Here is a 21,018-nt window from a genome sequence, read left to right on the forward strand (position 1 = left end):
GTTACGGTCGTACTTTTGCTCCGTTTGGCTCCTGGCTGGTTACTATTACTATCAAGGATCCTTCTCAGGCAACATCCACGGGCCTGTGTCGAATAACTCCCGGAGACCCTGCCCCTGCTATTGCGTGTCATTCAACCATTGTTAGTTCTCACCGGGCTGGCTGCAGTATCAGGGCAAAACTTCTGTTGCCTCCTGGGGCTATTTGGCTCTCTTCTCACTCTTCCTTCTATCCTCTCATCTCCCTCCTCCTTAATCCTTTCTTTTTTGCCCCCTTCTATAGGGCCTTGTCGGCCTTGAAGGGTCCTGATTCCGAGCTCCGTTTAAGACTAATCCACAGGATGATTTCCAGCCAATTGATATCGTTGACTTAAGGCGAATGATCGAATGTTTCTCACTTTATTTAAGAAGACACTGGGGACTTGTCCGCCATCTGCATTGTGACTAATATTGACACTGTCACAGTAGTACGCCAGAATCTGGTTGGAATAAGGCTATCTGTCCCCATCTGCACGTTATCTATAACTACTTTGAATCATGTTAGCCTGGGTTCCTCTATCAAACAATCCCCGTTGTATCCATAAGCATGCCATCGGCTGTCTCCACTTGAGCTCACCTGTCTGCTGCTCGTGTCTGGACATTCATCCGAGTGCTTCTTATGGGAGGATCTTGTCATCTGCAAATGCCGGCAACACACCGAGGCATACCACAACTGCTTCTACAAGGTACTGTTGGAAGTGCCAGGGTCCGTGTTCTCTTCCCCCCCATTCCCGACCTCGTCAGCTCGTTCATGCACTAGTTCATTGAGTTCTTTGTGTTTGGTTATTATATGCAGCTTTTCTTATAGTCGCTTGACCACATTTGTTTAGTGTATTTATTTCCTGCTTTGCTTCATTCACTATAGCAATTACTCACTGGCTTGAGCTCTTGTGATTTAGAATACTGGAGTTCTCACTCTTCATCTAGCCGTCCCGGCAGGCAGGCTTTCATTCACAGTCAACCAGAATACTCTGCTGAGGCTTATCTTGCAAGTGCCAACGCACGCAGTCTGTCTTTCGATATCTCCTCCACCCTTCCTCCTTCCATCTCCCTAGAGCCGACGAGATCTCCGTATCGCAGAAAATCTCGCCACGATAACATCGATAATCTTCGAGAGGAACTGCACGCCATCCATCAGGGGATCGCGAGAATTCTAAACCACTTGCAGCTCCTGAGCGAAACGCTACTGACCTACCAACCCGCAACGCAGTACACCTGCAACCCGGGCTATCAATTGATCCCTTCGAGCATGGATGTGCATTTATCTCGTTCCACTTTTGGGGACTCTAGCAATATGGCGCCTCCAACATTCTCAAACATGCGGGATCCCAGCAGCCATGGGACTGTGGACCCGCAAATCATCACGCAAAATAACGCATCAGGTGCGGTTGACGCTTCAACGAATCCTCATTTCGACGGTCAAAGTGAGTACCCGTAGCCTCGGTTAGAACCAATATCTTAGGCTTAACAATTTGAGAAGGTTCGAGTACCAATCCGTTTGCAACTTCACTTGCCGATGAGTACCTCGCTTTGATACACGATGGAGACCTCGCCTTTCCGCCACCCAGTTCCCAGCACACAAGAACTGGGATGGATGCAGGGGCCCAACAAACCCACGGGGAGGTTCTAGGAGGCCAGAACTCCTTGTGGGGAGATATAACCGACCACAGTCGAAGCCATCAGGAAGCCAGCCTGCGTTACTGGGATCCGCAAAATGTCGTTGATTTCAATAGACACAGTTATTCTCATATACGGACGCCTCCTATTCAACCACCGGGGTCGTTGTTTCAAAATAGCCACCAGGTCGCAGTGCATCAGAGATCCAACTTGCAGCCCCCAGGACCACAAAACGTGACAGCGCCAGCCTACCAAATGATACCGCCAGAAACGGTCAATACTCCCGCACATCTAGAGACTCAGCATTACGCAGGTGTGCGATATGGACCTATCTATTCTCCACCATCGTACACCCGTCCCAATCCCTATATGCCATTTCCGCAATGGGGCGTTTCACCGGTGACCAACCAGCCCAGACGGCACCATCGGACGCAGAGCTCCTCTTCCACCGCAAGCTCATTGCCGGGCCAGCAGCAGGCTCCATCCGTCGGCCAGACTACACGTCGACGCACGCGCCCTTCAGGTGAAACGAATCCGCAGCTCCCACGTCGCCTCTCGACATCTCAAGTGCCCAGAGTGCCGGCGGTGGCGACTGCCACAAGCTCTGGTCCTACGATGGCGATCGGAGCACCGCATTACTTAACGTATCTCACGCCAGAAGATCATGTCCAGATCCAACGATTGGCGGAGCTGCAAGCATACACAAGTAGAATGCGCACTGGTAGTGCCGTCCATGGAAGTCACCGACAGCACTCGCTGAATGACGACGGCATCGTTGATTGTGGGCCGCCAACTCCCAAAGGCCTCGATGACACGACGGATGGTCGTCCCGAACCCAAAGAAGACAAAGAATTGACCGTCAATCTCGAATGTAAGATCTGCATGAGTCAACTCGTGGACACCGTGATAATTCCATGCGGTCACGCGATACTTTGCCGCTGGTGCGCTGAGCAGCACATGCCGTCCAGTCGAATCGATCAAGCTCGGGTCAAGGGACGGCCCCTTTGCCCTATGTGTCGTGGAGTCGTCAAATCCAAGGTACGGCATCAGATTCGGATAAGGAATAGCGCTAACGTGATCGTTGTCTAGATGCGAATCTACTTGTCTTGACACCCCAGGCTGCTTCAATATGCCTGTCCTTACTTCCCACTACGTTTTTATCCAACTGCTGCCGTGGCTATCCTCAGATCGCGTATACTCTGTCATTTGGCGAGAAAGCCAAAGCGCGGCTCCCCTGGAATGGCTAGAGTCTGTAGCCGCGGCCTTGAATAGCAAAACAGAAGCTTCACTAAAGGTCGGCATTTCCGACTTCGACATTATGCCCCTCACAAGCCATCACAGTTTATGGAACATCCTCTAGGGGTAGCAAGAAAATTCAGCGAGTGTCTTGCAATAACTTCGAGACAGTTTTTACTCTCAGGCTTCTTTGCATAGCGCCTCTAACACCATACATGTGGATTTCAGCGCAGTTACCGGTCCAGGAGTCTAGTCGGGAGGCACAGTCAGCCTGTTTGTCGGGCTTCGGTCTGTCAGTGTGACTCTCTCTGGGATTTTCTTGTTGCTTGAGCAGAATCCTAATAGCCTACTATGACTCACGATAGACGAATTCGGTTAATAATGCATAATTTGCTCCGTGCATGCGTCATCGTCAGCAGCGATGACACTGAACCATGTAATGAAGAGAATACATCTGAGACGGACATTTGCGGCTATGCTGATGATGACCATATCCGTTCCGCGGTCACGTCGTTCGATCATACCATACTCCGTAGATAGGCAACTAAAGGATGATGGGGTGATAGGTGGTGGCCTAATAATAGGTATCTTATGATCACGGCAGAGGCAGTCAACACACAGTCACCAAAACACTACTAGAATCTCGCGGTGCCGTTGCCTTCCAGACATGACTCAAAGTAGCAGGCAAACATGCGCGTGAAAACTGGCCATTTACGTGATCACGCTCCCTGGAATCCTGATGTAAGTTTCGGGCCAGGCATGGCTGCGCAATGACACCAGATGGCGTCGTATTTTCATATTGGAAGATTGAAACTGTCAACTGGTCAGCTTATGCTATGATGTGCCTAAGGCATTATATTATGTATTACAATGGAGGGACCATGCACGGTTGCATGGCGCTTTTACCCGGGCAACATACACCTTGACATGGGCCATCAAAGCTACTCGATTGCAGTAAGGTACCATGTACTCCATAATAGGATGAATACTGATCTGGACGTTTATCGAAGGGGTTCGTGAGATCCATATGCAATGTCATTGGTTTAACTCAGAACGCTGTCGCCGATATTGCTAATACCTACAATGGAAGGGGGCAATGGGCCGCAGTCTCGCAGTCGCACAGACAAGGCAACCATTGAAATAAAGTAGCTTGTTCACCGCACTTAACCATTTCTGGCAAACAAACATCCATCCCTAGGTACTACTTCTCCTTATGAGCAAAGGGGAAGTGGTATATAACTATGATTTGGCGGATGATATTTGCTAGGTACCCTTCCTGCATGCCTATTGTGTTGTCGTCCGTGCTACCCATGGTATACCAGAAGCTTCGTAAATGGAGTGTCTTCATTAGTGTCCCCACGGTCAAAATCCATCTGCCTCCTCTGGAGGATCCGCCCGTTTAGCGTTCCAGGGAAGAGGACAGAAAAGCCTCAATTTGCCTGTTTTCTGTTTTGGGCCACTGGGTCTGAGCATGTTGCACGTGGCCTATTGATCGTGGGTCAGCCTTCGTCATACTAGACATATGAGGATATTCCATCCGTATGCCCTAGCTGCCTGATATTGCCTTATTGGGTTAAAGAAGGCCCTGTATACCTATCTTTGTCGCGGTCTTTCAGGATGGCCGTGCACAGATCGGAAATAAAATGCGGTTAGCAGTGCACAGAGGTTTATGGATAAGGTCTAGAAGCTGGGTAAACCAAGGCAAAACGGCCAGGCTACAGATGGATCCGAATCACTCTTGTATTTCCGTTAAGGCGATATGTCGAGTACTGAATATCTACTGGGCCATGGGAAATGCCGCTCCTGATTGTCTCGTAGCGCATAGCTGCATCGTTCTTGTGCTGTTGTAAATCAAACCACTCTTAGTTCCAAGGGTGCGATGCTGATCCTCACCAGTTGACTGTTTACCTTGTGCTTACCATCGGTAAACGGCAGAAACGGGGCCTTGACGAAACTGAAGTCACAGTAAGTTCGGTCTTCAGTGCGATCTCTGATGGTATTCTAGGTGAGATAACGTGTAAGGCTGGTGAATGATCTTAGGAAGGGTGAATACTTGGAGTTAAGACGATCGTTGCCTTCCATATGGCGGAGATAAGGGAGAAATGCATTTGTAATATTGTCTTTCGTCTAGCTCATGTTTTGATATTCGAGAAAATTCCTTGGTGGATCGTCAGCATTTTAGGCTACCTTAGTAGGTATGTCAATAATATTGATTTGTCCTTGGACATTGGGAAAAAAGGAGAATATTAGCAACTTTGGTTCAACATTTTTGTAGAATTGACTGATTAATTATTCAAGTAGATCAAGAAATGGACAAGGGATGCTCAACTGCGGTGATAATGTAGACCATTTTAAGGTTCACAATGGTCAGGCAACCAGGTCGATCTTTAAGATCATGAAAAAGTAACAATAACTCTGCCAATTATCCGCCAATATCGGGGCTTGATTATTGAATTTTGTCTCCTCTGTATCATTAACTAGGTAGACATTCTCATCAAGGCCAAAGCGACCTTTTTGTTGTGAAATCAATTCATCCCGCTTATTTCCTGCGGTTAGTTTCATGGTATTATTAACAGCATCCCATCCATTCATCATCGCCCTCTCCTCGGTCATCCGACAACTTAAATCCTCAACTTGCGTTGCCTTCATCTCTCCACAAACCAGCTTTGGAAACATAATGGCCTAGTTACCAGGCTAGCCTCGGTGTTTCTACCTTAAGATCCGGAGTTAAGGTAGGCAGGAGCAGGAAGTAAGGCACAGTAAGGTACCTACCTACTTGTGTGGCTCGCTTTCGCCAAATTGGATGGAAGCCTGTTAGTTTAGGTTGCCTTTGCCCACCTACCTGGTATCTAGAATCGTCATTGTCCGTCGCGCTCAACCTTGTCTTGATCAAACGCTATAAATAAGCTGGTGTTTGCTTCAAGAGCTTCCTCAAGTAAGTGTCGTCATCACTATCCTTCACTGGACTTTTTTCACCTGGCGTCGTGAGTGCAGCTGATCCTTTTGACCAATACCGTTTTGTTTGTTTTCATATTCCATTTTGTATTTCATCTTTGTTGTGTACTGAGAGTGAAGATTCAAAGCTGTGCCTGTGTTTCCGTCATTTTCCTGTGTTCCCTTGGTGTGTCTGTGCTCCTTCTGCCTAGTACTCACTCAACAGCTGGACACCACAGATTCGTGCCCCTCTTGCCAATCTCCGTCTCATCCGTTACCTCTCTTCTAAGCTGGGATGTGGATCATATCAGCTGATACAGATGGGAGAATTCAATCAGATGACATGCTCCAGATCGACTCTAAAATCCTTTGAGAATAATGAGCAACGGATTTATGTACCAGCATTCGGGCATTGTTCCAGATCATCCCAACGTCCACATCAGTAGAAAGGACCGCGTGGCGGACCAATTCGGTGCCCAATCGATTGATTCTCCGAAGCTCGCAAATAAGACCGGCGACTTTCCCAAGTAAGTATTTCCGTCGGCGACTCCATTATGCCTCTTCCAAAGTATTTGTCCGTTTGCCTCTCATCTACTGACTGAGTTATTTAGGAAATCAATTGGTCGCTTGCCTGCCGACAATGGGTCTCCTGTGGCATATCCGATCACTCATCCGGCTCGACACTCCGTTAGCCCCTCGATCTCTGTAAAGAGGCCTTATTCAGCGGGGGCTATGCCAGAAATCTCGGACTCGGAAGATCTGAGCAACCAAGGCTTCGCTTCAGGAGGGAGTATGGAGGCTGAGTCACCTCATTCCATTAAAGGTCGCCAGCAGAATCTAAAGACCCGACAACGACGTTCTTCCCAGATGCTAGGCAACCCCGGCAGTCGGATAGGAGGCGAAATTGGAAATCGCAGAAGTAGTCCGTCGAAGAGCGATACGCGACTGCCTAGATTTTCAGCAAGCTCCGCTGACGACCTTACCGGGAAGTGGCGACAAGAGGTGTCGCAATCCAATGCGCAACAGATGCGTGCAAGCCCCGTTCAGCATGGAAGTGTGTCGACCCTTCAGCCGAGTGTCAGGCAAGAGAAACTCGCTGCGCGGCCCAAGGGGCACCCGGCAGGACCCGTGGAAGGATTGAGCTTTGATCAGAAATCCGCTGGAGGTGACTCTGCGGTAGCCGGAGGTACAGCATCACATGGGATCTTCCTACAGCCAGAAACTCATCCTATAACAGAAGAGCAATTGATCAATGAAGTACGCGGAATCTACGCCGGGCTAGTCATGGTGGAGAAAAAGTGCATTGAAATCGACAAGCAACAGTCTGAGTCAAAGACTGCGCTGTCCCCACTCCAATGGCAGGCCCTGATTGCATTACATCGAACGCTGCTGAACGAGCATCACGACTTCTTTCTAGCATCACAACATCCGTCTGCAAGTCCTATGCTCAAAAGACTGGCAGAGAAATATGCCATGCCGGCTCGTATGTGGCGTTACGGGATCCATTCCTTCCTAGAGCTACTACGCCATCGGCTCCCTGACTCCCTGGAGCATATGCTGACTTTCATTTACATGGCTTACTCGATGATGACTTTGCTATTAGAAAGTGTCCGCGCATTTGAAGAGACCTGGATCGAATGCCTGGGCGACTTAGCACGATACAGAATGGCAGTAGAAGAGTTGGACCTGCGGGACCGCGAGATCTGGGCTGGCGTCGCCAGATACTGGTACAACAAGGCGGCGGATAGGAATCCTGATGTTGGCAGGATACAACATCACCTTGCCGTCCTAGCTCGCCCGGATGTAGTCCAGCAGCTGTTCTACTATACAAAGTCTTTAGTCAGCGTGCACTCTTTTCCAAGCACGAGGGAAAGCATACCATCATTGTTTAATCCGCTTCTGAATGCGCCAAAAGCACATCATCACTATCCGCTCATTGCGGCTTTTGTTTTGGCTCATGGCTATCTCTTCTATCGCAACCCGGCGCCTCAGTTCTACAGATCAGCAGAGGAGTTTTTGGCACACTTGGATACTCATGTTGGCCGAATGGGGGCCGCCTTTAAGATGCAGGGCGTCTACATGTCGTCGTGTAATTTCGCAGCCATATTCGAATACAATCACCCGGACGCCGCCTTACCCGCCAAGTTCCACCCGGGAGGAATCCATCAAGGGAGATCTGCTTTGGAGACCCAACCGACGTCTGCAAAAACGTCCACTTCCGCTTGTGACCTCCATTTAACCGAGGATGGATCAATGGCATCCGCAGATGGTCGAGGGTATTCGCCATTTAGTCTTTACGCGTCGTGCCTGACATTCCAAACCTTGTCTGTCCTTCTTGACCAGATCGGAAACAAGAACATTTATCCCACAGTGCATATCTCGCTGGCCTTCCTCTGGTGTCTAGCACTTAACGGCAAGAGCAGCATAGAATACGTCGAAGCTTTCGTTCCGTGGAGAAAGATCGCCACTTTTCTCAATACCATGATTCGCGATGATGCAGATATTCGAATTTTCGAAGGTCCCATTTTCCCTACTGTGGAAGAGGGGAAACAATTGCCGGAGGACTTTTTCATACGTGGTCAGCTCTGGAGTAAACTCTACTTCCCGCCTCATTTCTTTGAGGATTCCCTCATTGAGGATGAGGGGCGCTTCATTGAGCTACCCTCTCTGAACGTCTCCAGGATGTACAGGTGCCTTTGGCTGGGAGTGAAGCTGGCGACGGTATGTCTGAAGGACCGCAGCAAAAAAAAAAGTGTAAAAATGCTAACAAAGGTACAGTTCAAACGTTGGATGACATACGACCCCGTCTCCCGAAAGTTCTCGGTGACACCCCTTGCGCTTCAACTTGAGAAACTTGCGGAGCAGAACAATCCTTTCAAAGTCGCAGCCCCGCAGCCGGGGACCCGCGATTCGGAAATGCCTGACACTTGAGGGTTCAGCTTCTCTCTTACGCCAAGTAATAACACAGTTTCGCCAATTGCGCTCGAGATCCTGGGCTGTCGATCAGAAGCTGTCAAAGCCCAGAGTGCGACGATGCCAACCTAGGAATAAGGCGTCTCGTCAATGGCTGTACATCAAGGACGAGCAATTGAATGGAAAATGGCAACACGACTTGTCACACAATCCCCGACGACAGCCCGCGCAAGGCGAACTCGTCAGGAGCGCTTAGGAAGTGACCATTGCGCTGGACCTGCCAGATCACGCTTGTGCGAAGCAAACACTTGCAATACCCCTCCCTCGCAAATGCAATTCATGAACATTCAATTTTCTAAGATGGTATCTTCGCTGAGACTTCATCTTAGACTCTTCCATATTCCTACTCTACCCCGGAATGATACTTCTAGAGGTATCTCCTTGTCGAAGTTGCATTCTTACTTATCACGTGCTATTCCCAGATGGGTTACTTCTTGTAGTCAACTGGATTCCTTTTGGATCCTACGCTCGCTTCTTATGTGAACATCTATTGGATAAGACAGCTTCGTTGAGTTGTCGCTGGTGATGATACGATCTCCCTTTTCCCCAGGACGTTTTCACACCGTATTTCCCTTGCACAGATTTGTGTGTGATTGGGCCGCACATGCCCATTCTTGGAGCCTATGAAATGAGAAAATAACCTTTTGCAATTGAGCATGTTCGCATAAATGACGTCCGCCAATGATAGGATGTCCATGCCATACGTGTACATCTACCTAGTTATCTCCGTGTATCCAGTAGATAGTGCGTGGCCGTATACGTAAGTGCCTGTTGGCTGTTGTGGGGTTGAAGCATTGCGGCCCGTCAAGGACCACCTATCTAAAAAAGGATCCCAAGGATCCGATTACACTTGGCGGGTACTTGCAACCAGCTATCTACTACTCACTAAACCCAAAACCAAAAGGACAAGTTGGCTATCCGGTCCTCCGCCCCAATTTTCATGGCATTCCGCGCATGACGGCCATTGTCTGTAGCGACTTCAACTCTCAATGCAAGTACTACTGACCAGACAGACTCCGTGTCGCATGGCCGACCAACAAGGGATCGTCTTGACCTGTATCTCGAGCGCCTGAGCTCGTCTACTGCTACTGTGATTATCATTGCAACATTTTTCTTCATTTACAAACGCGTTTGTCATATCTACTATGGCTGAGGAATCGTGGATTGGGACGTGTGTCCATTGCACAGAATTGCTAGCCAGCGTGCCTCTTGCCGTCCTCCTGGTTGCCATATCCGCGACCCTCCTGGGATCATTCATCCTTGTATGCTCTCCTGTCGGCTTTCTTTCCTCCTATGCCAACATTTGGTCTTGAGAATTACTGACACATTCCCGTGCAAGTTCTACGTCGTCCTTTACCTAGTCGCACCCGAACCGCGAAAGCCATTACCAGAGGAGAAGCGATACCGCACCCTTTCCAAGGATGGAGCAATCACCCAACCCGAACAACTGCCCTGCTGGCAAGACGCCCTGGACCGGCAGAAACGTCCCGGTCGGATCTTTGACCATTCCCATATGGAGAAGGCGGAGCTATTCATGTCATTGGTGGTCCCCGCATACAACGAGGAGGACCGTCTGGCTGGCATGCTAGAAGAGGCAGTCAACTACCTGGAGAGGGTGTATGGGACATTAGGGGCGTCATCCACCTCCAACGAGAGGGCCGGAGATGCAGTCCGAGAGCGGAAACCGGCCAACGGCCATGCGAACGGCCATGCGAACGGCCATGCCACGACAACGGCCACACCTAACGGCAAGCTTCCATCTGGGAAGGGCTGGGAGATTATCATTGTCTCCGACGGGTCCAAGGATAAGACGGAGGAGGTCGCGTTTGCTTTTGCCCGCGACCACCAGCTTTCGTTACATCCTAAGGGGTACGCTGGTCCTTGGACGCCGACGCCCCATGAGGGGGTCCATATTCCTCCCGGCACGATCCGGGTGGTGACTCTGGCCGAGAATCGGGGGAAGGGCGGGGCGGTTACGCATGGTATGCGGCACGTCCGCGGTCAGTACGTGGTGTTCGCCGATGCCGATGGGGCGAGCAAGTTTGAGGATCTGGGTAAGCTGGTTACTGCTTGTCGGCACATTGAGGACTCGGACGGGCGTGGAGTAGCAGTGGGTTCGCGAGCGCACATGGTTGGTAGTGAGGCTGTTGTCAAGGTATGATTTGTAGCTCCCGTCGTGAGCTGAGCAAGGCTGACGTCGGACTCCCGATCACAGCGTTCGAAACTACGCAATTTTCTGATGCATTCGTTTCATTTAATACTGTGGCTTATGACGCCTCCCAAAACAGCGACCATCAAAGATACCCAGTGTGGGTTCAAGTTATTCTCGCGGGCCTCGCTGCCTTATATCATCCCCTATATGCACTCGGAAGGATGGATTTTCGACGTCGAGATGCTCATGCTGGCTGAATTCTCGAATATCCCGGTCGCAGAGGTTCCCGTGGGCTGGAGAGAGGTCAAGGGGAGCAAGCTGAATGTCGTTCGCGATAGCATCGGTATGGCTTGGGGTCTGGCTGTCCTCCGGGCTGCATGGACATTGGGGGTTTACAAACGGACGTGACAGGGGCTAAGAGATTCTATGTGTTGTATTTGGGTCTATACAATGAATGCTGCATCCTGTCATCTGATTACTTCATAAAGATCTGCCCAGAGAGGTATATTCCACGACGACGTCAAAAGAAACAAGCCCAATAAAGGTTCTATACTTTATTCTAAATCACTGGAAAAAATGGCGGCGACTGATCCCGAACATCTCCGTCTCCATTCGTTTCTTGCCACTCAATTTTGAGAAGCCGAGCAATGGAAGAACCCCATTGACCAAAGACCCATACCAAATTGAGTTTTCTCTTTTTTTACTTGACCGTCGGACAGGCCCCATTATTTCCATCATTTCATCCGATTTGATCGAAAATGGCAGAGAGAGTCAAAGTTTTCGGCAGGATTTTTCTTCCAGACGTCGGTCGGCCCGACTCAAGGTATAGAATGTTAGGCTGATCCTTGATAGCCCAGCCTGTGGTGGAGGCACGACGACAGCGGATGTTGGACTGATTGGATACTGGACAGTGGTATGATGCTCTTTTTTCTGCTCTCTCTTTTTCTTTACTTGCTTACCGAATACTGACTCAATTGTCAGTCCATCGGTGCATATCAGCTTGGAATACTCTGATTCATATATTCCAGGCGATTGGGTCTCTGCAAAATTTCTCAGCGTTTTTCTCTCTTCTGCATATCATTATCTTTATACCCTTGTAGAGACGACTGGATGAGGTGTTGAATTCTGATATCATTTTGATTTATCTATTCTGTGAACTGTCTGATGTCACTGGGAGCTTTTCCCACACTGGGATATTCCTAAAGATAAAGAGTTCCTTGTACCTCTTACTCTTGTCATTCGTTCTATGATATCAAGCTACAGTGTCGATGGACTTTGATATGCTGGAGGTCATCGCTTCTACATCGAAATCCGCACAAATCGGGGCATGGAGTCCTCGAAATACACCTCCCAAGCGGTCGGCTTTCTTTCGACTACCTCCGGAGCTCCGTCTGAAGATCTACGAATATGCCCTGGCGGTCCCTAATGAATACACGGACCGTCCGCTGATCGTAGTCAACGATCGTGGCAACAGCTTCACCTCACGCGGACGGTTCCGCGCCCTCTCCATGTGTCCCAGCTGGGTAGGGCAGGACGGCACGGCGCGCAATCTGCTATCTGTCAACCGCCAGATCCACGACGAAGCAGAGGACTTCCTCTACTCGCGCCACACCCTGTTCTTCCTGAACTCGTTTGATTTGAGCCGTCTCGGCGCGTTCCTGGATACCCTCAGCGCGACGGCGCGCAGCCGCATTCGTAGCGTCGGCTTCGAGATCTGCTTCTTTGTGCATTCGCAGACGGGGGTGCCGAAGCGCATGTTGAAGGACTACGAGCGCGCTGGACGGTTGCTCATGGAGATGCTGCCGCAGTGGTCTGGTGTCTTCTTTTATCTGGATCCGAGGTTCTACTATCCGTCTGCTTCTGTGGGTGGGCGCGAGCTATCGGCTCGTGGGGTCCTTTATCTGGCGACAGTGTTTGGGGCGATGAGGAAGGATCTGCATTTCTTTCCGTTGCCGTCGATTCATCGGCATGTTATGGATGAGGCGCAGAGGTTGTTGAGGAGGGGAAGTCGGTCGTCGCAAGGTCGGCCTTCTCTTTGACGGAACTTGAAAATCTTCTTTTATTCTTATTCATTTGGAGTGTCAGATCTTGCATCATATGCCATCGTTCGTTTTAGAGTCTATGAACGGTTGGGGACTGCTGCAGGATGACGTCCCGATGTTATGCGCTGCATAGCCGACATTGAGTCTTGTCCGATCTCGGCCTGGCGTGGGTCAATCACTTGGAGCTAACGGGATTATTCTGGCGCAGGAGGCTCGGATAGGAAATGCATGGCGCTGGTTTGCTTTTCGTGGAATGTTTCATGTTTCTCATCTGGATGGTTTGCTTTCACATTGAAGGGTTTGGCACGGAGGAGTTTTTTTTGACTGGGCGTACTCACCTCACATAGACTATAAACCGATTGGATAGATATCCGCTCCCTGTACTTATATCAGTGCTATACTAATACTAATATCAAAGGAAGCAAGATTATATGATGGTCTTAAGGGCCAAATCCGCATGCCAAACATACTGCTTGAGCTCATGGCATGATCGGCCGACCCAACCCCAACTCCAAGTACCATTCTGACTCTGACTACAATAGAGTTCGGATGATCATTCAAGAATAACAAATTATTCTCAATTAGAATGTTTACACAGACACAAGAATTCACAAATGACACCTGATTGAGGAGAATCGATCGTCAGTTGGACGGGTTTTGTATGGCATAACGTCATCACGTCTCTCGTGATCGCCTACTTTCCCCTACCACCTCCGGTTTTGTAGATTCCCCAAGATCTGATGCATACCTCCGCGATTGGCATCCATTTGGAGATATAACCATCGATTTATCCTACTTTCTCTATCCTTCGTCGACAATCATCTCCGTGCTGGCGCCCGAATTCGACAGCCTCAGTTCGTTGAAAGAGCACTGAGGTTACACTCTCATAAAGGTCGGTAGGAGACTGAGGTGCTAGTCTGGTACGTCTCACACGATTCCCCCGCATAAATGTGGGACATCCATCGTCGACCCGCTTTCTGAAAACTGATATAAATGCTTCAGTCTGCGGTCGTTTATCAGCAGCTCCTCTTCTGGTAACATGATGCGCTGAACTACTATCGCTGCGGTGAAAGATTACCCTAGTCCACTTGTCCCCCGACGTTTGGCTGGCTACAAACAATTCAACATTCGACCTCCACACTACGGAGCAGTTGACAACGCTATTGCTGCTCCTTCTATGGGGCCACGCTGTGCCTGAGGAGTTCTTACATATTTTGTCCACGCTTTCAGGCACCGCTTCATACGCTAGTTGTCGGTCGAAAATTAACCACTCTACGTCGTACAGGACGACGCTGTGACTAGCGAACCCCTTGCCCCCTCTTGTCTGTACCTTGAGGTGGTCTCCTGCATCTGGATTTTCCCTTTAATTTTCATGCGGTGGAGATCTGCCCTGGCGATGCTGTTTCCATTTCCCAGAGAACACCAAGTTGATAATCCTCACGCATCATTGACAACCCGCTGATTATTGGCAAATTTTCGTGGAGATTCGAGTGCTTAGTCTCCCCTGTATTATTTTTATTGTCTTTAAAGTTCCCTTACTTCTTTCTCTTTATCTCCACCTCTTCATCCCTTTGGACAGGAGAGGCTTTTTTAACTGGAAGACGGCCCTGCAATTGTTTCACGTGAAACGGTCTGGCTACCGCCACCATGAAACCAACGACTGCAAAGGTTCCCAATGGGCATGGGAGCCTCTACAAGGAGGTTCGCTTTTCGCCAACAGCAACCCCCATCCGCCGTGCACAGTCGGTCTCGACCAGTAACCCCGCCTCCAAGTTCGATCACGGGCGGGTGCTTGGCAAAGCAGAAAGCGATCAGTTCTCTTACTCGGCTTTGAGCGCCAATTATCTGGAGCAGGCCCGAACGCTTCTCCACCGCCAAAGGGCGAGCTTCGAGAATGAGCGGGCACTTTTCGCAGAGGAGCGGCAATTGTGGGAGAAGGAGAGGGAGCTACTGAAACTAAGAATCTCAGAACTAGAAGCCTTGTTGAAGAGCAAAGGTACCCCGAACGATGACTATTCGGCTCCTGGCACACTTGCTGGGTTCTCTTTGAACCCCTTCGGTGGTCCGGTATCCCCTAATTTATCTATTGAGCGCCACCGCAGCCACGGTTATATGAGTGCTCAGGTGTGGGAGGGGCCCAGCCCTACGAGTCGGCCCACAAGGGTTTTTTACGATGTGGAAAAGATCGATGGTCAGAACCACCTCGCGTCGATCACGGAGCAAGGAGCGCATCTGCCACTCACTGCGCCGTCCTTAGATGCGGCGCTATCCCCCAAGGCTCGTGCAGCCGAACTCTCCGCGTGTATGAGTATACCCGTCCCAATCGAGAAGCTTGACAGCAAGCTAGATGGCATTACCCTCAAATCTTCAGCGCTACCCCCCGATGTAGTCGCCCGCGTGATAACACCACCGTCCCCTTTGCCAATGGACGTATCCCCAGGGTCGTCCGATCGTTCGAAAACGTCTTCGGAACGTAAGAACAGCCTGAAGCTGAAACTGTCCGAGCTTGGGCCACCCGACGTGAATCTAGTTAAGGATGCTGGGCACACTCCCATGGTGCTCATTGATGCCGATGCGGACACAGAGCAGACCTCGGTTAACGGTGACGTGATAACCAGAGTCCAGGGCAAGGAAGAAGAGCCCTTCGCCCCTAGGGCGACGATGGTTGGACAGCCTGCAGAAAATTCCGACTCCTACTTTCCGGACGTACCTGATGATCCCGCTCTCAAGGGGCCGTTATCCCTACTGAATGAAGAGGAGCATGACAGCGAGTTCCTACAGGAGCTGGATCTGAAACTCCTCGATCAGGCCAGACGAGCCATCGGCCGCTCCTCTGACCCCGAGCCGGACGATGAGAAGGTAGCAGATGCAGACCCTACTGAGTCCGTTCCTGAATTGAAATTCAAAAACACGACCAATTTCGGCACTGCGTTCGGGGCCTCGGACTTTGAAAAAGCTTGAGGCGTGCACATTTCCACTTGCATATTTTCTCACGAGTCGTTCTACAATTTGACCCCCTTTCTGTTTATTTTACGATGATACACCTGTTGTTCGACGCACATTATGAGCGATTTTTAAGGAGGTCATATGCAATGTGATATATATATCCGAGTCATTGATGGCCCATACTTCTCTTCCCGTTGTGGCATACTAGAACGACGATATTGAGATAGCGTCTTATTCTCATCTCTTCAAGTTTGAGTCGACAATCTGACTTTCGCGATGTGTAACAAACCTTATCAGGCAGTGCTGCTTAAAGAAGTTCCGAGCACTGGCGTTTGACTCGTCATTGGCGTATCAATAACTCAGCCGCCCTTGCATGGCATCAACCTCGAATGGGCGTATGAAGCCACGATTTCTTCTTGTCTCATCCCTTTGCCCTTCGATGTATATTCGTTGCATCTGCATGTGCAGTGCGAGTCCGGAGGATACGCTGATATACCCCTCATCCTATGCTCCTAGCTAATTATCGGACTAAGAATAGTCTTCATTTTAATGCCTTACATGTCAAGAGCTCGGATCTCGGTGGCTGGTTACGAAGGATGTGAAACTGCCTCGCGAAGGTACAGGACTCATTTGCACAGAAGATGAACGCAGATATAAAAGACCTCCTGTCCCATGCCGTTGTGGTCTATCTATCATCCATTCTTTGACTTTTCCGCTCGCTGAGAGCAGTCATTCGTTTATCTATCAGAACGACATTCTTTTTTCTTTTTCGGAACTTTATCATTACATTCTTTCCATCGATATGACAAAGAGACACAACGTCAAAAAGCTCTCGGCGCTGCTGTGCCTCCTGCTCGCGGTTGGCCCTATTGCTGTACTCTCGGCTCCTATCGCTGATGTAAGACATGACACACATTGTTTCCCTCTTCCAGCTGCCTCCTCATGCTAAGAAAGAAATAGGTCGAAAGCCTGGCCAAAAGGCAGTCAACTCACAGTAACACCGATGCTGCATCCTTGATAAATGCTGGCATCCCAGACGGACCAACCTTCAACAAAGGCGATTTCTTCTCCTCCAGCAACCATCAGAAACGCGATGAGGACTGCGATAAGAATGAGGATGATAATGATTCGCCCTCCAGCCCGAGCTCGAGCTCTAGCAGCAACACGGGCGCCGCATCTTTCATGAACGCTGGCATCCCCGATGGACCAACCTTTAACAAAGGCGATTCCTTCTCCTCAACCAACGAGGAGGACCGCGATGCGGGCAACGATGAGAATGGCTCGCACTCGGGCGTCAGCACCAACACCGACGCAGGCGACTTCGCCACATTTGGTATCCCCGGCGGCCCCAGCGCTTCCTTTGGGAATTTCTTTCACCATGATTATGAGGAGACTCACTCCGAGCGGCCCGAGACTTCGCACGTTCCTCAGCCTAGTCCGCCTATGCCTCCTGTAGAGACGCCTACTTCGACCCCTCCGCCTCATCCTCCTGCTCCTGCTCCTCCTACTTCTACTCCCCCTGCCCCCGCTCCTCCTGTCGCCGCTCCCCCTGCCCCCGCTCCTCCTTCGGCGCCTCCTGCGCAGACTCCTGAAACTCCTGCCCCAGCTCCTCCTTCTCCGGCGCCTCCCGCCCCTGTCCCTGAAGCTCCTGTCGTTGCCCCTCCTGCCCCAGCACCAGCACACCCCGCTGATCATTCCTGCACCTGCAGTTGAACCATCAGAACAAGTGCACGGGGGCGTCCGGGCCGCAACCTGACTAATGTATAATGGCTTCCTCAGGGACACCGCGTGTCTCTTATACTCTACTCCGACCTTTCCTTTCCTTTCTGTTCCTGTTCAAATTTCTTCCTATCGACCGGTTCCATCTGTCGGCATTGCCACGAGTGCATCGGTTGTATTAGATATTTTATTTCTATACGTTCCTGACGGGGAGTAGAGTATAGTATAATTCAAGTGTGTCTCAATCCAATATCGTCTTTGCGTATATGCTGCCGGGGGTGATCCCAAGGAGAGAAAATAAAGTACTATTAGAATTTGAGATAGTGAACTGTCTCGTCTCATTCCAGTCATATCTTCATAGAATCGGAAGCAGAAATGACTCCTCGCTAACGCCAAACAACCACCAGAAAAAGCACAACATATCCCCCCAAAGCTAATCATACACCCATGGTAAAGTCATGTTCAATCCCGGGCGTCACACTAGCGATAAACTTCAAAAACACAACCAGGTACTGATCAACCCGGATAGCAACCTGGTCTTCCTCGTCATGCTGAAGCACCTCCCACTCATCTCCACCAGACGCATGCCCCTGCTGCTCATTCAGCGACAGGCCCCGCGTTTCATCCACCAAGCCCTCCAGCCCACGCTCGGAGTTGATCCTGTTGGCCTCAGCCGCCGAATGCGCCTGCTTGAGCTTATCGCGGCGGATCTTGAGGGCTGCGTCGGCGCGGTCGAGGAGGGTCTTCATGACGGAGGCGTGGCGGCAAGGGTGAACGGAGGCCATTTTGACGCCGCCGTCGAACCATGGGAAGTCCTCCAGCGTCACGGTTTTGTCCTTGTAGTCGCCGACGATGTCCTCCATCATGAGATGTGGGGGGAGGGGTTCGGAGGGCGAAAGGTAGCCAGACAGGTAGAGGCGCGGGGTGCGGTAGAAGTTCGAGTATGTGATGTAGAGGTTATAAGTGCGGATCGGCCTTTTCAGCAAACATGTCAGTGAAAACACAGCTTACATAGATGGAATAAGAGAACGTACTGCGTCGTTGACTTGCCCGCCGGCTCTCGGATGATCGCCTCCTCGTCATCATCGTCGTCCTCCATATCCGGGATCTCCTCTTCGTCGTCTTCCCGCTCGCCCATATTCCCCGATTCATCCACCGTCCGCACATCCTTTATCCGCTCCGCCTGCTTCTCGGCCAGATCGCGGCCCCCGCCTGTACGCAGCCACCCGTCGCCGTCGTCCGCGTCTGCACCGGACAACATGTCCCGGACGATCTCGTCCTCGTGGCCTGCATCGCCAGCGAAGTTCTCGTTCAGGCGTCGATGGCAGGGGACCCCGCGGGTGACCAGGAACTGTTTCCCTGCGGGCAGGTACGAGACTCGCTTGGCGGGGGAGGAGGCGTCGGCCCAGGCCCACGTCGGGAACTTGTAGACGAGGTAGTCGCCCGCCAGGACAAACTCCTCTGGGGTGATTTGGCCGGTGGTGCGGAAGGTGGAGGTGCGGGAGACGGGGGCCAAACGGTCCCGCCAGGTTGACAAGGTGGAATGGAGGATGTTCATCGTTGACTTTGACTGCGTGCTGCTGCGTGCTACTGCGTGCTACTGCGTGCTGATATCTGTTTGGGATCCTTGAAAATTATCTTCCTGAGGGTTGGAATGGATAACGTGAGCTGTAGTCAAGTTGTGTTGAGCTGTTGAAGATTGGATGATGATCAACAGAAGTGGCGGAGAGCAGAACTGCCTCCATGTTCCTCACGCGGGGCTACATCATGTGGCTTAGGCAGCGTCACAACCACCACCTTAACAGAAATCACGGGAAAGACAAGAGCTGATCTCAGTAGTAATTGTTCTGTCTATAGCTATATTTAAGGAGGCCGGTCGAATGATCAGCTTCACCTGACTGACATGACACTGACGATGACGAAATCATGTCTCTTGAGGTAGACGTCTAGCCATATACATGCTTGTATGGATTCAGTCCCGTATCTCGCCAGGGCAGAAGAGCGAGCCAAAGTCGTCCGCGCTCTCAATAAGAGATCCTCTCAAGGTACACAATACCACGAGTGACGCCATGGGTTTGTGTCATCGATACTGTCAAGAGGTCGTCCATGAGATATCCCAGCATTTAGCGACCGCAAGCCCAAGCAAGGTCCGGATGAAACAGCAAACAGCTTGTCTGCCTGAAGTTTCGGAACACAGAGCGTACTGTGACACTCAGGGCGGCTGGTATCCTCTGATTGATCGAGATGAATGAACCCTGACACTGTCAGAGCTGTAATTCCACTACCTCACTCGCCCTCCTCCATCATCCTGCGTCGTTCAATCTCAGCCTCCAATTCCTCCACGTTCATTGGCACTGTCCGTGTCTTCCATTTGTCGAACTCCGCCCTCGCAAATCCTTCCAAGCTCCCCATAGCCACAACCAGGAACCCCAGCTCCTCCCGATCGACGTCAAAGACCTCCCACCACTCCCCATCCACCAGCTTCACACCCTTCTCTCGAGCAGAGAGGTATATAGCTGCGACGGCAAGCGCATTCGGCTGGTGCGTGACGTAGAGTAGTTGCGGCGACAAGAGAGATCCATTCAAGTGCTCGAAAACCCTCCGGGCTACAGCCGGTGAAGAAACGCCGAGGGTCTGCAGGTACGTCAGGGCGATTGTATGTGGTAGGGCGACATGCGTGTTGAAGCCCAGCGTGCGAAGGATGACCGATTCGATTCGGAGGAGGACGGCGCGCTGCGTTTGGTAGCCTCCTTCGGAGAGAACGTACGTTTCCGGGGCTGGCTTATCTGTTACTCCTCTGGGATTGACGAACCACAGTGGAGACGCTTCTTTGGACAAGAGGAAGTTGTAGACGTTGAGGACGGATCGAGGTGAGGTCGGCTGGAACGAAAGCTTCGCGGTCAAGTACAGAGCAGCGGCGGAGACGTCCTGGGAGAGCGCATTTGGTTAGGTACTAGGACACAGCAATTGTCGACGCGAATGTCAGAGAACAAACCTTCACCGAATAAATACGCATGCTTCCCCCTTCAGGGCCGATCCAGAAACGGGTGAAAGTCACGATGGCCTGCGCAATGATATCCTGCGACAGGCGCAGTAGGATGCCAGCAGCTTGGGTAAGCTGCGCGCCCGCAAATCGGAGGGACGTCTCTAGGTCGGGAGTGACGCCATCAATGGACGACGAGGAGCTAGACAATTGCTCGGGAGTTGCGAGTGCGTTTGAGAGATGCTGCAACGCGGCTACAGCTGGAGGTGCCATGTTGTGCCTCTCTTTGTGGTGGTGGTTGATGGAGATGATGGTAGAAGCGAAAACAGGCGAGGACTCGGTGCGGAGAAGATTCAATGGCAATGGAGCTCCCAGAGGTT

At 50.9% G+C, this 21,018-nt stretch overlaps 8 protein-coding genes across 8 annotated transcripts; 6 read left to right on the forward strand and 2 right to left on the reverse strand.

The window, feature by feature from the left end:
• Positions 1 to 1,330: 1,330 nt before the first annotated feature.
• Positions 1,331 to 2,742, forward strand: Aud_006073 (C3HC4 finger protein; the record flags this gene model as incomplete). Its single annotated transcript, XM_043290980.1, has 2 exons — positions 1,331 to 1,460; positions 1,517 to 2,742. 2 exons carry the CDS (start codon positions 1,331 to 1,333, stop codon positions 2,740 to 2,742), a joined length of 1,356 nt encoding a protein of 451 aa, XP_043146915.1.
• Positions 2,743 to 6,201: 3,459 nt separating this feature from the next.
• On the forward strand, positions 6,202 to 8,754 carry Aud_006074 (uncharacterized protein; the record flags this gene model as incomplete). The annotated part of the gene is made up of 3 exons (XM_043290981.1): positions 6,202 to 6,350; positions 6,435 to 8,544; positions 8,602 to 8,754. The coding sequence occupies 3 exons, from the start codon at positions 6,202 to 6,204 to the stop codon at positions 8,752 to 8,754; spliced, it is 2,412 nt and encodes an 803-aa protein (XP_043146916.1).
• A 1,187-nt stretch (positions 8,755 to 9,941) lies between these two features.
• Positions 9,942 to 11,356, forward strand: Aud_006075 (dolichyl-phosphate beta-glucosyltransferase; the record flags this gene model as incomplete). Its single annotated transcript, XM_043290982.1, has 3 exons — positions 9,942 to 10,058; positions 10,136 to 10,951; positions 11,012 to 11,356. The coding sequence occupies 3 exons, from the start codon at positions 9,942 to 9,944 to the stop codon at positions 11,354 to 11,356; spliced, it is 1,278 nt and encodes a 425-aa protein (XP_043146917.1).
• An 860-nt stretch (positions 11,357 to 12,216) lies between these two features.
• Positions 12,217 to 12,987, forward strand: Aud_006076 (uncharacterized protein; the record flags this gene model as incomplete). The annotated part of the gene is made up of 1 exon (XM_043290983.1): positions 12,217 to 12,987. One exon carries the CDS (start codon positions 12,217 to 12,219, stop codon positions 12,985 to 12,987), a length of 771 nt encoding a protein of 256 aa, XP_043146918.1.
• Positions 12,988 to 14,637: 1,650 nt separating this feature from the next.
• Positions 14,638 to 15,951, forward strand: Aud_006077 (uncharacterized protein; the record flags this gene model as incomplete). Its single annotated transcript, XM_043290984.1, has 1 exon — positions 14,638 to 15,951. One exon carries the CDS (start codon positions 14,638 to 14,640, stop codon positions 15,949 to 15,951), a length of 1,314 nt encoding a protein of 437 aa, XP_043146919.1.
• A 787-nt stretch (positions 15,952 to 16,738) lies between these two features.
• Positions 16,739 to 17,649, forward strand: Aud_006078 (putative cell wall protein; the record flags this gene model as incomplete). Its single annotated transcript, XM_043290985.1, has 2 exons — positions 16,739 to 16,834; positions 16,897 to 17,649. The coding sequence occupies 2 exons, from the start codon at positions 16,739 to 16,741 to the stop codon at positions 17,647 to 17,649; spliced, it is 849 nt and encodes a 282-aa protein (XP_043146920.1).
• Positions 17,650 to 18,092: 443 nt separating this feature from the next.
• On the reverse strand, positions 18,093 to 19,213 carry Aud_006079 (ATG3/ATG10 family protein; the record flags this gene model as incomplete). Its single annotated transcript, XM_043290986.1, has 2 exons — positions 18,093 to 18,630; positions 18,690 to 19,213. The coding sequence occupies 2 exons, from the start codon at positions 19,211 to 19,213 to the stop codon at positions 18,093 to 18,095; spliced, it is 1,062 nt and encodes a 353-aa protein (XP_043146921.1).
• Positions 19,214 to 19,941: 728 nt separating this feature from the next.
• Positions 19,942 to 20,911, reverse strand: Aud_006080 (putative cyclin; the record flags this gene model as incomplete). Its single annotated transcript, XM_043290987.1, has 2 exons — positions 19,942 to 20,583; positions 20,651 to 20,911. 2 exons carry the CDS (start codon positions 20,909 to 20,911, stop codon positions 19,942 to 19,944), a joined length of 903 nt encoding a protein of 300 aa, XP_043146922.1.
• Positions 20,912 to 21,018: the final 107 nt, after the last annotated feature.

The sequence above is a fragment of the Aspergillus udagawae genome (genome assembly GCF_001078395.1).
Source record: "Aspergillus udagawae IFM 46973 DNA, scaffold_4, whole genome shotgun sequence".
Classification (NCBI taxonomy): domain Eukaryota; kingdom Fungi; phylum Ascomycota; class Eurotiomycetes; order Eurotiales; family Aspergillaceae; genus Aspergillus; species Aspergillus udagawae.